Source organism: Macadamia integrifolia, unplaced genomic scaffold, assembly GCF_013358625.1.
Source record: "Macadamia integrifolia cultivar HAES 741 unplaced genomic scaffold, SCU_Mint_v3 scaffold108, whole genome shotgun sequence".
NCBI classification, from domain to species: Eukaryota; Viridiplantae; Streptophyta; class Magnoliopsida; order Proteales; family Proteaceae; genus Macadamia; species Macadamia integrifolia.
The window spans coordinates 111,885-130,272 of record NW_024868077.1 but is presented as its reverse complement, the minus strand read 5'-3'; the positions used below and the strand labels follow the sequence as shown (position 1 = coordinate 130,272).

General features: G+C 36.0%; 3 protein-coding genes across 3 annotated transcripts; all 3 read left to right on the top strand.

The window, feature by feature from the left end:
• Nucleotides 1–37: 37 nt before the first annotated feature.
• On the top strand, nt 38–1,993 carry LOC122062594. Its single transcript, XM_042626225.1, has 2 exons — nt 38–660; nt 1,137–1,993. The coding sequence occupies exons 1-2, from the start codon at nt 79–81 to the stop codon at nt 1,974–1,976; spliced, it is 1,422 nt and encodes a 473-aa protein (XP_042482159.1). The 5' UTR covers nt 38–78; the 3' UTR covers nt 1,977–1,993.
• Nucleotides 1,994–10,671: 8,678 nt separating this feature from the next.
• Nucleotides 10,672–14,303, top strand: LOC122062617 (disease resistance protein RUN1-like). Its single transcript, XM_042626267.1, has 2 exons — nt 10,672–11,177; nt 13,322–14,303. The coding sequence occupies exons 1-2, from the start codon at nt 10,672–10,674 to the stop codon at nt 14,301–14,303; spliced, it is 1,488 nt and encodes a 495-aa protein (XP_042482201.1).
• LOC122062593 (disease resistance protein RUN1-like) lies at nt 11,050–17,587 on the top strand. The gene is made up of 5 exons (XM_042626224.1): nt 11,050–11,177; nt 13,322–14,462; nt 15,027–15,314; nt 15,404–16,279; nt 16,399–17,587. Exons 2-5 carry the CDS (start codon nt 14,340–14,342, stop codon nt 17,182–17,184), a joined length of 2,073 nt encoding a protein of 690 aa, XP_042482158.1. The 5' UTR covers nt 11,050–11,177; nt 13,322–14,339; the 3' UTR covers nt 17,185–17,587.
• The last annotated feature ends 801 nt before the right edge of the window (nt 17,588–18,388 follow it).

Here is an 18,388-nt window from a genome sequence, read left to right as displayed (position 1 = left end):
AACGGTGTAGGGCAGTTAAAGAAACTTGAGGAATTATATGCTTCGGGTTGCAGTAAACTAGTGAAATTACCAATATCAATGCGTGGAATGATAAGTTTGCGTCTCTTTCAGCTGGTGCACAGTGGGATTGTAACAATACCCGATGATTTTTCAGTGTTATCGAGCTTAGAAGTGTTAAGTCTGGGCATACCTGGCCGTAGAGGATATAGAGAGGAGGAGCTAGATCAGACACTCGCAATCAGCATGGATGGTTTTTCTCAGCTTCGAGAGCTATATTTGATTGACTACATGAGCATTGAATCTCTTCCAGAGCTTCCCTCAACTTTAACCCGCTTGCACATTGATCACTGCAGTTCTCTGAAGATGATTTCAGATCTATCACACCTGGAATGGTTGGAGGAACTATTACTTTATACATGCCAAGGTCTTCAATACCTCCCAAACCTTCCCTCAAATTTAACCCGACTTAATTGTTGTTCTTGCAAATCATTGGTAAGATTACCAGATTTCTCAAACCTGAAAAAATTGAGGGAATTATTCTTTGGAAATTGTGAAAATATAGAGGAAATGCATGGCCTCCAAGGAACAGAATCCCTGGAAGATTTGAACTTGCCGGGTTGCTACAGAATAACAGAGACAATGAGGAAGATGCATGGGCAGGTCCTTTATCTTTTTCTCCATAACTTTCCTTAGGCTGTGTTTGGTATCCAAGAGAAGAAAAGAAAAGAAAAGAAAAGAAAAGAAAAAAAGTATAAAAATTGTATTTTTTTTCTTGGTTTAGGAATTTCTCTTTATGCTTGGCATGTCCTTATCCAAGAGAAGATTCAGTTTTTGAATTAGAAGTTTTCTTTTGCTCCTAAAAAAAATCGTGCAAAAACACAAGAAAACATGAGAAAATATAAAAAAATTTCTTTATTTTCTTCTCTTCTAATGGTAACCAAACATACATACTTTTTTTTTATTTTCTCACCATTTCATTTCTTTTCTTATCTTTGCTTTTCTTTTCTTTTCTTTTCTTCCCTTCTTTTGGCTACCAAACGTATCCTAAATGATACTTCCTATATAATAGTAGAGCTAAAATGTCACCAATTAATTTCATTCTTATTGATGGGTCTTTTCCTTCCCTTTGTATGCAGGGAAGACTTCTACATGATGCTGAAGATGGTCAGGGAAGTAACTCAATTTCTGATGATGAGATCTATAATGGGTCACCACCCTCTTGGTATCCTCAATGGTTTAATGTTTATCATTTGTGTGCAAGCTGGTGGTCCAACAAGGTTCAAGGCATGGTAGTGGAGATGAAGAGACCAATCCTGTGTGTTGTTCTTGCATTCCCACTTTGGAAAGAAATGAACGAATTTGGGTTTCAGGATGGTGAACTAGTAACTATCACTCTTCAAATTGAAGCTTCTATCCGTTGGGGAGAAAAAAGGACATTGTGTGGCCATTGCATTAGAATTGAAGACATTGAGTTCACTAAGAGAGACATAGTCTACATCCATCATTTGAAAGGGTTTGATTGGTTTGGGTTTCCACTGGAAAGCAAAGATGCTATGGAGGAATTGCACGTTAAGGTATCAGGGGTATACAGGCAGTCAGAGTCTCGTGATTATGATGATTGGATCTGTGAAGTGAAATGCTCAAAGCTTTTGTTTGAGGACAAGGAATCAAACCAGCAAATACCCATTCAACAATCCAGTGCCAAGTTGGTAGCAGGTTTCTTCAAATGGTCAGAAGCTGCTGATGATGATATAGAGGATCATAGTGTGGAGCGGGATGAGGGTCGTCTGTTACAGTTGAGGGTTCGTTGGATTTACAAGGTTCACGAAAAAAGGTTTAGGGAAAACAGCCTCTGCACCCAGCACTGCATGAAACCGAGGCTCTATCGCCTGGATGGATATCATGATCCCATTCTCATTGACCCAAGGGCTGACGACAGGGCCACGCAGCTTGGCAGCGAACTCCTTCCCGATTGATTTATAATGGCCAGTATGGTGAGGTAGGTGGTCCTACTTATGACTTTGGATCCGCTGCACACGTGTTACCCTTTTTTACCCTTTTAATGGCAATAAGTAGTATAGGTATTGCATCTTAACATGTATGTCCAGCTGAACCTACATGCAACAGATTCTAAATTCCCACTTATAAGGTGATTTAAACAAGTTGGTCATGAATCCATGATGAAATAAAAGTGTCAATTTAGAAATGGAATGGAAAAATCGATCATTGTTTAAAATTGAATTGAATCAAATAATAATAATAATAATAATAAAATTTTGATTTGATTTTGGTTTGAAAATTGAAATATCACTTAATTTTATTCGGTTTCGATTTGGAAACGATCTCTCTCTCTCTCTTTCTCTCTCCTTCCTTCTTTACTGTTTTGAGGTATGAGTTGCGTTGTTTGTTGTGGTAATGATGTTTTATATTGCCAGCCTTGATTGAGAAGGGATGTGAGATTATAACTGAGGGCACTGAGTTCACTAATAAGAGAGACATAATCTACATCCACCATTTCAAAGGGTTTTGGTTTGGGTTTCCTCTGGAAAGCAAAGATGCTATCGAGAGATTAAGTGTAAAGATAGTCGATATATTCAGATACTCAGATTCTGACTACTACTATAACGATGATACGATCACCCAAGTGGAACTCATTAAGGTGTTGTTCGAAGACAAGGATTCAGAGCAGCAAATGCCTAACCAAGAATCCAGTGCTATGTTGGTAGCAGATTTCTTCAGATGGTCTAATGCTGACCATGATGATGAAGTGGAGGAAGAAGAAAATGCTGATGATGATGAAGAGGAGAAGGGGAAGAGGAAGAAAGGCTGAAGCACAGCAAGAGAGCTCATCTTCACTTGTGCCTGCATAGAAATTAGTCTTTATGTTGTTCGCTCTGCCCCCGTGTTTTCGATAGCAATTAATGTGTCAAATTTCTTTATCTAGTAGAATAAGGATGGCCTCTGTTTCTCATACTTTTGTTCTTGTGAATAGTGCAGAGCAAAACAAGGGTAATGGTTTGGATTTGGAGAAGTATTCTGACACAGAAACCTTACAAGAGGTGACAGTCACTGTTTAAGTTTCTCCAGTAACCAAATCAAGATTTGTTTCCTATGAGATAATGAAGAACCACCTGAAGGTTGGACTTATGGGTCAACCTCCCATAATAGTTGTATGTTTGTGGGATATTTCTCTTGTTATATTTGTGCTAATCATCTGTCAATTTTTGCACCAAATTTTCTATTTTTGGTCCTTCTTTGGCATGAATAGTTAAATAATTACAATGAAACCTATACCAAATAGGCAACATTTATTCTCACTTTGAATCTAATTATACTGCAATTTGGTTCTTGTTTCAGTATTTCCTGATTTCTCAATCTTTCTTTCTCTTGAATGGAACAAAGTCGATTGCTTGTAGTTCAACTTCTGTCTGTCACATTTTATATTTTATTACATTTTGTCCCGTGCCTTCCAGTTTGTTCAGCGACAGAAATCCATGGGTCTTGCTACAAGCGATGAGATCCAAAACCAAGAGATTCTCGAGAAATTCATGGCTGAGGTAAAGAAAGCTATTATGCTTACACACGTGAATTTTCATCCTTGCATGGTGAGATTTTTTTCATTTCCTGTTGTTAATGCTGAGTTCTTATAGTGTTTGCTCTTTGTTCATGCAGCATCCAGAGATGGACTTTACAATGGAAAAGATATCATAGGATTGTTTCACTTGATACATAATTTTTGTGGTCAGAGGGACTTAACATGGGGGAGTTTTCTGTTTGGGAGACTCTCTGTTCAGTTGTTTAAATTAGTAGGATCAAGGCTTTTTCATTTTGCTAGCTTGGTTGATATCATGTCATATACTTTCCTAGCTAATATTGAATTTTTAGTTTGGATTAGTATTAGCATAAGAAAAAGAGGCTGTATCAAGGCAAAGGAGCATCGAATTATTAAAGTAAGGCTCCCGTAATCACCTCATAATTGAAATAAGTTGGTTATACCATTTCTGTAACTTCTTCATGTAAGCAGTGAAGTCATTTGGGATGGCAAGTAGAAAATCCATGTGGGGGATTTTCACATGTCCAATATATCTTGTCTAGGGGATCTCTTTTTATTTCAGTCATTAAGTGTTCAAGTGGCTAAATATGACCACCATATGAATTGATAGGAAAGATCTGCTAGACAAGTTAAATTTGTGATTTCTCTGTTTGCATCACTTGATTACCTGAGCTTGAATCGTGTTCCCCTTGAATGGAGTAGAGATATAGTTCCCATTGTATTGGACTTGAGCTCCAGCCATGAATTCAAGTTTTACATAGAAATGCTCAAGAAAGATGACTTGAAGTGCTATTGCCTGATATTTGACAGTGGAGAGTTGACTATGACTACATTGAGTACCTCTGAGCTGCAAAGTAAGCTCCCACATGGAAACTTGGGCCATCTAGAGCCACCTAAATCAATTGGGTGGTACAACACAACAAAAACAATTGAAGAGTATAATCTTTCAGTCACATTTTCATCATGTATACAAGCACTGGTTGCTAACTAAGTTTCTCCGAGGCAATGCTGTAACCAATAAACGGGGAAGTACTATACCTTATAAGAGAGAGAATCAACTACTAGAACCCTTGAGATACTTAAACATGCACAGTGGATGGTGGTGCCCAATTACTAGTACAAGATCTGGACAGTTTTCATGTGGTGCCTTTTGCTACTTCTGAAAGGCTTGAAACCTCGTTCAGACTATTATTTATAGGGCAAAGTTTTCATTAAATGTTTCATAATTATGTTGAATAGTTTTCATTCAACCCCAGTATGACTTGATCCATGCAATTGTAGGGTCAGTATGGGCCCATAGGACAAGTTAGGCTGAAGGTCTGGATACCCATCATTAGCTAAAAAAATAAAAAAATTACAACGGAAGATCGACTGTAAAAGATGAAATGGAATAATTAACCCAATTTTGCAATCTAGTCTTGAGGAAGAAAAACTCTCCTTTGTAGAAATCGCAATAGAAAAAGCTCACACCATGCATGAAGCCCCAAAGGGTAAAAACAAATCATTTATGAGGTCTACATATAGGTAGACCATTAATTTCAGCAAATGATCAGATGGCCTATTAATCACATACCCTGCATATCATTAATAAAGAAACGCCATTTTGATAGTAAGCTGAGTGAAAATTAACCAGAAATGAATTCAAACTTCAAATTCTTTATAAAATAAAAAATAAAAAAAAGAATGGTCCCTAGTTGCATGACTCTTACGCTAATATAGGGATCAATAAGGAGACACAAATGGGCATAAAGATATTGGATTTTTTTTTTTGGTGAGTTTCATAGTACTAGGGGTATAACTTTCACCATCTTCCATGTTTGGACGTAAGGGCCACGAGACGAAGTAGAATTCATTTTTCCATAATAAAATGATTTGCCAAATAAACAATTAAAATTTGAAGAAAATATTGAAATACATGTTCCATGAATTCTGTCTATGACAAGGAAAATACGGACAAAATTGAAACCTAGGAATTTCGAGAATTATTATAGAAGAATCGCACCCTCCCCCACCCCCCCCCAAAAAAAAAAAAAAACTATTGTAGGAATAAAAAAAAACTAATTATTAAGAATAAAAATCTATTTGTTATTATAAAAACTTGCCCCATCGTCATCCCTAATGATAATGATCACCTACAATGAAAATGCTTATTTATATCCATCTTCTTACCGAACCCACTTGACCATAATTGCTACTACTACTTAAATTGAATGATCAATCCAATTGGGATCGTGGACAAAAAAAACCTATCCTTAAATAAAACAGAGAAAGTGACCACATTAATTTTATAAACCAATAATTCTTATACACGGTAGAGAAAGTACTCCAAAGGTGAGAGAGCTTAATTCCCAAGTCCAATAACAAGAAAAGAAAGAGAGATATATATTTGTTAGATCAAACACCAAGAAATACGAAAAGAAATAGACAAAAGATCTGGACGACATAGAGATATAACGAGGTTCACACACCAGTGTGGTGTATTACATCCTCGGGTGAAGAAGAAGATGTTTCACTATGCAGAAGAGAGATTATACCCAAGCAGCGGTGAGAAAACTCGCCCTGAAACCCTAGCTTGAAAACCCTTCCCAAATACAATAACTTGCTCAACAAGACGACAGTACATTATATACTCCAAGTTGTAGATCAACACATCGGGTCATGGGTCAATCCATCGGGCCTCGGTTGATCTTGTCAAACCATACATAGCCCAACCCCTCTGCTTCCATCACAGATCTCATAAAACTTTCCATTCGGGTCGTCACCAAAATATATCAGAGCAAGTCAATCTTCAAAACGAATCAAGAATTTGAAACAAACTAAACAATATTTTTTAATAATGTGACGATTTTCTAAAAGGTGGGATATTTAAAAAAAGAAAAAAGAAAAAGGAGTGCTCCATGACAGTAATCATACCTGCAAGCCGGAGCCTCCATATGGATAGCAACTTTCACAAAAACCAATGAACAACAATAGAATATGATGACTCAAATTCACAACTAGTCGATCCAAGCAGTGATGGAGCAAGAGCTTCTTTCCACTAGGCTACCAACCAGTTTGGCTAAAAGGTGAGACTCATAGAATGACTTTTAAAATCCTTTTTTAATCAATATTATGACCAATCACGTGCTTAATTTCTATGTCTCATTATAGGTAATTTGAATAATTGAAAATTTATTATTGCAAAGCTTTTTGAAGATACACGTGTAGCTTTCCAAATTGAACCTTTCCTAGTCATTGACATTTTTAGGAAAATTTATTATCACCCCTCCATACTTAGCCTATATTTACTAAAATTCCCCTACGCTTTACTTTTTTACTGATGCTCCCCTGCTATTTGATTTTTACATCTTTTTCTCCCCTGCTCTTTTTAAAGACCCAAATTACCCTTCATTTTCACTTGTAACCTATTACATTTTTTCAATTTGATTGGTTTAAAACATGGTTTCAACCAATCTACTTACAAGTTTTGTCTCATTCAATCATCAATGATCTTGACATAGTTGATGTGTCCTTAAAGACATTATTTATTTATTTATTTATTATTATTTTTTTTTATTTTATCTCATCCATCATCACAAATTTAGCAATTTTTTTTTATGGGTATTAGATTGGTATTAGTCTCAGCCAATCTAAGGATTAAAAAAAATAAAAAACAAGTGGTACCCAATTGGAACATATGATATCGATATAGATATTGATCAGATACAAAATTTTTTTTTTTTTGAATTTACAATATCCTTAATGATTGGATGAGACAAAATATATTAGTGGTATGGTTCAAACCATGTTTTGAACCAATCAATTTGAAAAAAGTGTAATAGAAATAAGTGAAAAGAAAAGATAATCTGGGTATTTAAAAAGAACAGGGGAGAAAGAGATGTAAAAATAAAAAAGGAGGAGAGTATTAGTAAAAAAGAAAACGTATGAAAGTTTTAATAAATATAGGTCAAGTGTAGGGCGTGATAATAAATTCTCCACAATTTTTAATTTGTAGCTTACCTGAGTAGTGTTTTCCCCATAGGGAACCTCCCCTGGTCAGTATCACATTTTTGTAACTTCATACCTAAGTAGCGTAATCCACAGAGGGAACCATCCCTTTTTTGGTTTTTGGTACGAAGGGAGAACCTTTTCTCTGCTCAGTGGTCACATTATCTTTTGAACATGTAAAATATAATTGAGAATCGTCCATTGTAACCACTGAAGATAAACAATTGGACCTTTTCCCTTTTTTTTTTTATGATGTGTCGAAGTGAACTCCTGTAAAAGTGACTGAAAATTACCAAAAGTGATCTTGAAACCTTTCTATAAATGGACAAAAACATCAACAGATCGTTACTTGGTTGTCTGGCTATTGTATCATCATGAAGGCCATTGAATGAGAGTATACACAGTGACACAGGTGCATATGCATAGTTGAATTTTTTATTCAATACTGGTGGGAGTGGTAATTCCACCAGCTCATGTGTTTAGGCACAAAGACCATGTAATCAAGTAGGGAGGTAGTGAATGACAGTGTGTGTTGCCACCACTATGTCACTGTGTGTGTTCTCGTGAGCGGCATAGGATCCAACGCTCTTTTTACCTACTTGAGGATGTGTGCTTTCATGAGTGGTATAGGATCCAATGCTCTGTCATTGTGTGTTCTTGTGAGAGCATTTATAAGGAGGTAGCGAGCAGTAATGAGAATCCAATGGCTGGGAGAGTCTTTATATGAGCACTAGTGCATGCCAGGGTTCTCCCAATTGTTGAATCCTCACTACCATACTCACCACTCATTGTAGAGGATTTGAATTGATTCTATACTTTCGATTAACAGGAGGAATTACAACACTAGTTACCAAAAAAATATATATAATGCATAAAAACTTTCTCCATTAATATATTTATATCCCTTTTGTTTTTTGTTGTTGAATCCTTGTTACCTAACCCACTTGACCTAGCTATTACTACTCTATATTAAATGATCAGTTGGTTCTTATTTGATTTTTGCAGTTGGATTATCAAGAGCAGAACAGCTGGCTTGACATGAATAACATCCTCAAAGTAATGAGCCCATCCAACGGATGATGACACTTGAATCTATTTCTATGACCATTGTGCTGTGAACGGATAGATACACAGGGAGGGATTCAAAAATGAATATTTTAATTTAAGTGAAAATAATATCAAGTGCAGAACAGCTAGCTTGACATGGTTTTTGCCTTTTTAATATAACATTTCTTTTTCTAAGAGAGATATCCTTGTTTATGTGAAATAATAAGATGTATCCTCACTAAAAAAGTATATATATTATATGGCAAAAGTTTTCTGGTCTCCCATGCAGATAAAGGTAATTTCTGGCTGGATTTAATCCTATTCATTCAATTAGCATAAGATAATCATGTTCGTTGGTTGGATTACAAAATATTATATGAAATACATTAATTTCCAAGTCAAAATACGATCCCAGATACACTATATTCTTCCTTCCTCTCGTCTCTTGTCAGTACTTCGTTCTGGGAGGATATATTTACTGTCACCGAGGAGAAACTAGAGTTTCGATTTTAGGCCTTAAGCGTCCATGACGGTGGTAAAGCACTGAATCGGTTGCGAGTCGTTTCAGAAGGGAGAAGGTATAGTTCCATTGAGCTGCAATGGCCTTAATCTTAAGGCCTAAAACCGCTATATATTTGATGATGGATGTTTTCATTTTTCCCACAACTTCTCCCACAAGTGAAATTAAGAAGCAGTGGAAGACTCACTTTTCTTTTTAATGGTTAATTTGTTTTGGTTCCTGTTGTGGATGATCTATTGGGTTTGATTTGAAGCTATACTGTTGCATTCTTTCTGAGATCCCCATGAACTGGTTCATTAATGGTGGATTCATGGAGAAGATGGCTGGTTTTCCTGATTATAGAGAGAAGACATGTCTCAAATTGTGGGAGAATTTAAGATCTCTGGAAGCGGTTAAAAGCTCCACCACTACTACCAGTTTAATTGGTCGAAGATGTTCCCTAGAATGGTGGAAGAACCTTTTGATTGTCTTCGCTTGGAGAAGGTAAAGGCGGAGAGAGAAGAAGAGGGAAAGGCAAATCATACCTATGTTTATGAAGAAGGTGAACAACTGCTAGAGCCTCCAGAGATGAACACCTCAGTCAAATGGGAGTTTGTAATTTTATATTTGGGTAGGCGAATGAATAACTACACAACGAACAATTACAAAACTAGGGCTGCCCTGACTATTCACATTCTGCAACTCCGAATCTTTACAAAATGGGGAGTTTCAATAGCTTCAAAAAAAAATCTTCTTTTGATTACTGCTTGGAATGAATAATTAAAATCCCTAGAACGAAATCCATTGTAAAGAAGCATTGAAAGATGAAAGCCAACTGTTGGAACATGCTTTCGAATTTAGTTTTTAGGTTCTTCAGGATATTTGGCGGGAGTGGTAAAGGAGACACGATAGGGCCAAGGGATTCGAGAAAAAACTCTACCGGAGTGATGGAAGAAAACATCAGGAATACGTTTCCCTAATACCTTCTACCAAATAAAATTAAAAAAGGTTTTATTTTTTTATATACACCGTATCTTGGAATGCATATATATATTATTATACATACTACATATTCCAAATCAACACTTAAGCACAATAAATCTTAAATCCAACGGCCCAAAAACAGACTTCAAACGATTCCTATATGGGGTAGCCGACAAGAAAAGCTCAACGCATATTATATAAGTTTTTCTTATAAACTCTAGTAGCTTCGTTCACAGAATCTGCACCAAACTTGTGAGTGGTCTGCCCAATGTCACATCATTGTTATATCTGAAACCCATTAAATAAGAGGATAATTAATAAAAATTAATTCTTTGACATAATTCGGTGATTCCTAGCTTATAAATAAATAAATAAAAATTGTGTAATCCCAAGGCTTCATCTGACGATAGAGAGTGAGAGAATAAAAGAACTCTGCGAGTCAATAAAAGACTAAAACATTGCAAAGAAAGAATCCAAAGACTCCATTGCCTTCATGTAAGGAAAATTGACGCAGGACAGAGCATACCCAAGAAGAGGGCTCTTCAAGTCTAAAAAGAAAAGAAAAGAACTCCAAAACAATCTCTGCAGCTACTGTAAGTTCATGGCTTCATCATCAGGGGCTACCACTTCATCTACCACATCCCGCCAGCCTTCGCCTTATGATGTGTTTGTCAATTTCAGAGGTCCAGATACTCGCACAAACTTCACCAGTCTGCTTTATAAAGCTCTTATAAAAGATGGAGTCCGTGCATACAGAGACAGTGAGGAACTCTGGGAAGGAGAAGAGATTTGTCCCTCGCTTATAAGAGCAATCCAAGGGTCTGAAATCTCGATTCCTATCTTCTCTAAAAACTATGCAGAGAGCAAATATTGTCTCAGGGAACTTGCTGAGATATGGGAATGCCATGTATCTAATGGTCAAGCCATCCTGCCAGTATTCATTGATGTTGAGCCACGAAATGTGGGACATCAGAAAGGAAGTTTTGAGAGACCATTTCAGGAACACCAGAGGAAGTGTGACTCTACTGAAGTGAAGAGTTGGAAGAATGCATTGAAAGAGGTGGGAAATCTAAAGGGATGGCCTCTCAAGGGGGAGGCTACCATTGAGTAAGTCTTACTCTCACAAAACCCATTCTTAACCTACTACTTTTCATATCATTTTTTTTTTTTTTTCTCTTTTTGTTATCTTATCTTAGCATCATATCTTCTTCGATCTTCTATAGCCCACTTACGTTTCCGTTTATCATCAAATAATTGGCTCCCAGTTTTTGAAAAAAAGGAATTTTCCACTGGATAACTGATTGAAATAGAGATAAATTGGCAGAAGAGACTGATTTTATCAACAAAAAAAGAAGAAAAAGACAGAGAGAGAGAGAGAGATTGATTTGGGCTGGGGTATATCAGCCCCTGGGTTCATCTGGCCCAATAATATAGACCTGACATTGGGCTGGACCGAGCTTTGGGTTAATGAATATAGGATTGGTTCGATGTATTAAATAGGTACAACATTTGCATTGATTAAAGGGGAATATACAATGTTTACCAAAAAAAAAAAAAAAAAAAAAAAGGCAATATACTATCACTCCTTTACACTTTGGCCTATATTTAAAACTCCCTTATTTTTTACCTTTTTCTTTTATTCTTCCTTGCTTTTGGAATTTTACATCTCTTTTTCCCCTCCTCCTTTTAAATACCCAGATTACCCTCCTTTTCACTTTTAACCTATTAAACTTTTTCAAATTTTTTTGTTCAAAACATGCTTTTACTAATCTAAGAAAACAGCCAACCGGCTTTGTCCTTATATTATTACTTGGTTTAAATGTTGCTTTGTTGGCTGAAACTCAAACTCCTCATTGACTCCCATATCGTTATTTTTCTATTTTATATTTTTTCAATTTTTGTTTAATGCATTTGTATTGAGTCACTTAAAGATATTATTTATCTATTACTATTATTTTTTTTTTATCTCATCCATCTTCAAGGTTATTGTTTATTTATTATTATTTTTTTTCTTTTGTCTCATCCATCATCACAAGTTTAGTAATCTATTTTTTTTTTTTTACTGGTATTGAATTGGTATCGATCTCTGCCGATACTAATTTTTGATTAGTATCGAATTTATGTTACATTCTCCGTTAGGATTGTGACACATGGTTTTAGTGCTTGAAAAAATTATACAAAAATTGAAAAAAGTATTGGATCTGAATCATTCTCAACCAATATTGATATGGATCACTTAATCTTTCCACATTTTTTTTTAATATAAATCCACATTGAAAAGGGATTTAAATTTATGGGAACTCACCACCCTCTAATGGAGAAATGGGACCCATGTAAAGTATTGATTTTCATTCCCAATCAATTTGAACCAATCAATTTGAAAAAAGTTTAATAGGTTCCAAGTGAGGAGGGTAATCTGTATTTAAAAAGAATAGGGGAGAAAGAGATGTAAAAGTCTAAAAGCAGGAAAATATTAGAATAAAAATAAAATGTAGGGAAACTTTAGTAAATATAGGCTAAATGGGAGTGATAGTAAATTCCCCTTGATTAAATATAAATCTGTGATTTTGTTAGAATGTAGTATGTACATCTTATATCAGCTGTTGACTAATAAGTATGCTGCATATTGAAATATGAAAGTTGCGTCTGTAATGTAGAAAACTCAGGCCCAGCCGCCCTAATCCGGGCCGACTGGGTTCGGCTCAGTCCCATGACTTTGCACCTGGGCTCTGTGAAGCCAAGCCCCTGCCCAAGCCAAGACTCGTCCATCTGCACACGAGAGAGAGATGCTGTATTGTTATCTCATCGGTAGTTACCCCTACTGTCTTGTGTATTTTCACCATATTTAATAATCTCAGAATTGTCACTTTTCATCCTAAAAAATAAACCAATGCTGTTTGCTCCATCAAAGATTGATTTAGATTCCTTTCTACATGCGGAGGAACAAGGTAACAATTTTGGTCGTCATTTTACTTTGGTGTGCATTATTTTGATGACATGTATAACTAGTTTTGAGAGGAAAAAAAAAAAAAAAAAAAATTAACAGCCCACCATTTCCTCGACTTTGTAGACAAAGTTGGATATCTCAGTTTCTGCCAATGTTTAATTCTCATAATAATGCCTTACATTTATAATTTTTTTTTCCAATTCCATTAAAAGATTGAGTAATGTCTTTTTATTTTTGTACTAGATATTTATAAATTGTTACTTATCGTTGTGATTATTTACATTTTAACATATGAAAATTGCAGGGATCAGTCAATCTTAGTCGAGTTAATTGGTCAAAAGGTTTTGAGAGAACTACGTAGCTCCCCCTTGGATGAATGTAAACACCTTGTTGGAATAGATTCCCACATATATAAAGTACTTTCTTTATTAAATATTGGTTCTGATGGTGTGCGCTTTGTGGCAATATGTGGCATGAGTGGCCTCGGAAAAACAACTATTGCAAAATCCATCTATAATCGCATCTTTAAAAGCTTTGATGGGAGTAGCTTTCTTACAGATGTGAGAGAAGAAGCATCACAAGGAAATAAGGGTTTAGTGTCCTTGCAAAATCGACTTATTAAAGATATCTTGAAAAGGGGCCACGATGTGAGCATTGTTTCTCAAGGATCAACTTTGACAGAAAAGTTGCTTCAAGGAAAAAAAGTACTTATTCTTGATGATGTGGATGATCATGTACAGCTTAATGTATTGGCTGGTGAAAGCAATTGGTTTAGTCAAGGAAGCAGGGTCATCATAACAACTAGAGATGACCAAAGTTTGAATCCCCATAAAGTTGATAAAGATATTCAAATATACAATCCGGACGGACTGGATTTTGAAAATTCTCTTCAACTCTTAAGTTTGCATGCTTTTTCAAAGAATAAACCTCCTGAAAAGTTTATGCAGCTTTCACGTCAAATTGTTTGCTATGCTGAAGGGTTACCCCTAACTCTAGAAGTGTTGGGGTCTTTTCTGTATGACAAAAACAAAGAAGAATGTGAAGATGCATTAGGAGGATTGAAAGATATCCTTGATAACAAGGTCTCTGGACTGACAATGAGAAGCTATGATGACAAGGTCTTTGCAAAGTTGATGATAAGTTATAATAATTTAAGTGATTATGTGAAAATCATATTTCTTGATATTGCATGCCATTTCATTGGATGGGAAATGGAAGAAACAATTTCAATGTGGGAAGCTTGTGAGTTGCGTCCGAGATTAGCTATAAAAGAATGCACTCAATAGTACCTCCTAAAGATTGATAATTTTCAGAGATTGAGGATGCATGATCAAATTCAATTCATGGGAAGAAGAATTGTGTCAAAAGAGAGCCATAAGGACCCTGCCAAACGTTCTAGATTGTGGTCTCATCATGTGATCTTAAAAGTATTTGAAAAAGGCATGGTAAGTGACATCTTTTTCTTGTTCAATTTTTATTATAAATAATCATTTTTCTTGTTTACTTTTAATTATGAATAATCACTAAATCCTAACATAAACTGTAACCAGTGATTTAGTAATTGGTATCCATACCATATCAGTATCGGATCGGTCTCCTTCGTTATTGATCCGGATGGGTCTGACAGCTATTAGCATAGTGACTTGTGGCTTGCATCCGATTCCGAAAATGGTTTAAAAATAAGAAAAATAATGATTATAATTGATATCGTCGGATTAGTATCGATCTCTACCAATATCGATACATATCAGCCGATCCAATACTGATTACTAATAGCCTGGCTATCACTCATGTAAAAGGAAAAAAAAAAAAACCAGCCAGCATATATAATGGTTCAAGTCTAAGCAACCTCACTGTGTAAAAATGCAAAGGTCAGGATGATCTTAAATCTACCTCTACTAGGATCAACTGAAGTAGGGCTAGCACTGGGGTATTGCCCTTTGTTTGTTTTTTTTTGTATGTTTGTGTATCAAATTTTCTTTTCTTTGAATATGATTTTTCTACTGTAGGGAACTCAAATGGCTGAAGGTATCCTCCTTCCATTTGAAGTGTGCAATTTAAGCTTTGAAGACTTTGCGAAGATGCCCAATTTAAGATTTCTCAAAGTTTCCGATCGTTGTGATAATCTCAATGGGGATTTTTCGCATCTTCCTTCTCAATTAAGATGGTTCCGTTGGCAATGCTGCCCTCTGAAAATTCTATCAACCAATTTTTATCATGAGGAATTAGTTCATCTTGACTTATCGAGTAGTAACATCAACCTTGCTTGGAATGATACACCTCAAAATAAGAATAAGGTATGTACAATTGTATTTTATTTTTTCTCTTGTTTATTATCAAATTTTAAATGGAGAGTTATATTTTATATCATTTCTTTGTTTGACAGCTGTTCCAAAAATTGAAGGTTCTTATTCTTAGTTACTGTTGGGATCTCTGTGTCTCTTCCAACTTGTTCTCTTGGTTTCCGTGCTTAAAAAGATTAGATCTGTCTTGTTGCAATTCCCTTTTGGAACTCCCATATAATATTTGTCAGATGGCTTCTCTCCAAATTCTTATTTTCAATAATTGTGAGTCATTCAACAAGTTGCCTATGTCCATCGGTGCTCTAAAACATTTGGTCAAGTTTTTGATATGTGGGACAAATATCGAAGAACTGCCTGATGGTGTTGGGCAGTTAGAGAAGCTTAAGGAATTAGATGTTTCACATTGCTGTAAGCTAGTGAGGCTACCGACATCAATGGGTAGAATGAGGAGTCTGCTTTATTTGAACCTGGATTATACTATGATTGCAAAATTACCAAATGATTTTTCAAAGCTGATCTCGAGCTTAGAGGTGTTAAAGATGGGCATGGAGGAGCTAGATAATCAGACAGACTACAAGAGGCTTCAACCACTCCTAATCAACATGAGTGGTTTTCCTTCTCAGCTTCAGGTTCTATATTTGGAAGGCTACATGAACCTTGAATCCATCCCAAAGCTTCCATCCTCTTTAACTCATCTAGAAGTAAAGAAGTGTAATTCCCTGCAAATAATTTCAGATCTATCACATTTGGAAAGTTTGAAGGAATTATTACTTTATGATTGTAGATCATTGGTAAGATTATCAGATTTGTCAAACCTGAAAAGCTTGAGAAAATTAAGCATTTGTAATTGTGAAAATCTAGAGGAAATTCATGGCCTTGAAGGAACACAATCCTTGCAACAGTTGAAAGCACCAGGTTGTCACAAACTAACAGAGACAACACGGAAGATACTTGGGCAGGTCCATAATCTTTCTCTAAATTTGTTAATTTTAAATAGATCTTTATATATAGCAAATTCACCAATTAGTTTTTAAATGATTTGATGGGACTTTTTGCCTTCCATCTATTATATATGCAGGGAAGACTTATTGATAATGTTGGCCAAAGTGTTCAGGGAAGTAACTCAATTGCTGCTGATGATCATCACATCTATCAAGCCTTGCCAATTCTGTGTGTTGTTTTTGCATTGACATCTGGGAAAATGTGGGAACAGCCGAAATTTGTGGCCGGAGAGCTACTAACCATCACTCTTTGGGTTAATGCTTATATCCGTTGGGGAGTAAAAAGGACCTTCTGTAGATATTCAATTAGAATTGAGGACATCAAATTCACTAAGCGAGACATAATCTATATCCACCATTTCAAAGGGTTTGATTGGTTTGGGTTTCCGCTGGGATGCAATGATGCTATTGAGGAGTTAAGTGTAGATATAGACTTCATATTCAGGCACTCAAATTCTGGCTACTACTGTAGTGATCAGATGGGTGCCCATGTGAAACTTTGGAAGGTGTTGTTCGAAAACAAGGATTCAGAGCAGCAAATGCCTAACCAAGAATCCAGTGCTATGTTGGTAGCAGATTTCTTCAGATGGTCAGATGCTGTTGATGATGAAGTAGGGATAATAAATGATGGGTTAAAGCAGCAAATGCCTAGGGTATCAGGTTTCTTCAGATGGGTTAATGTTGTTGATGATGTACTGACATCAAATGATGGGTCCATCCGGCAAACACAAGACTTCCCTATTCTTCGAATACAATGTTCACACCCTTCAATGAAGAAGGCAATGTTGAGGGCTGGTAAGAGAGCTCTTCATGAAAAGGATTTGGATGAAGCAGGTCCATCCAAGCTGAAAAGGCAGTATTGAAGGTTATTGAAAGACTTATTCTTTATGAGGCTGAGGTAATTAGTCTAATTAGCCCTCCTCGAGCTGAAGAGGCACCATTGATGACTATTGAGACACCACTTTTCTCATGCATCATTTGTTTACACCTCCCTCAATCTTAATTTGTTCAATCATTGACAAATGCGATTTCAGGTGAACTATACCATCAAAAAATGAATTGAGGATTGTGGAAGTTTGTTGCTCTTGCATACTAAACTGCATTGGCTAGCTGCTATCTGTTCCTGATGCATCCTTTCTGGTATTAAATGGTACAATATGGACATTTTATGGCACTCAATTTTGCTGGCTGTTGTTAAGATTTATCAAGAAAGATACTATATTATTGTTGTCATAATGATGCTTATCTATACCAAATTTTTGGACACATTTTAGCCTTTTCATGAATCGTTGCGTGGATACAAGATCAGTCAAGTATCAGTATCAACCAAAATGATCGATCTAATTCTGATCTAATGCCATATTTTGAAACCATACACGGCACAGAAATAGGGCACAATTTTCACCACGGTTCACTTCACACCTTTCTTTATGCAGTGTTGATACCTATCACATGGTAGATAATGATGGGTCCCAATTTTTGTGGATAATAATGTCTAGGGGCTAGAGTCCTCCTTACATGAGGACAAGGAGGGGAAACGTTTTAGGTGAATTCAAGAATTATTTCAGTAGTAATTTCAATTCGGAAAGGTGTTTGATATGATTTTACAACTTACTTCTACGAAATTGAAATTAATTTTAACAGAAATTCTAAAATAGTTAACGAGTTATTTCACTTATTTTGGAAGAATTCATTTCAACTATTCCATACTTAAATTTTAATGAACATGTCCTTGTATGCTGTGTAACCCACTCTTTTGGACCGGATCCTTTGTCACGTGACACGCCCTATAGTGTGCATGCAATTACTAGAAACACTTTGGACTGCATTTGAACATCTTAGATTATGTGTCTGAACGTTCACGTTCTTTGGATGTACGCTACACACTCTGTCACGCTACAGAAAAACATAATCCCACCCCTTACCTCAACGAGCCCCCATCTTTTGTGTTGGAGGGTACAACCAGATGGAGAAGAATCAAATTCTTCCGCAACCCCTATGCCAACCCTGAAACATTATTGATTCCAGATCAGGTCCTGAGACAAGTACCTTAAATACCGTCATAAT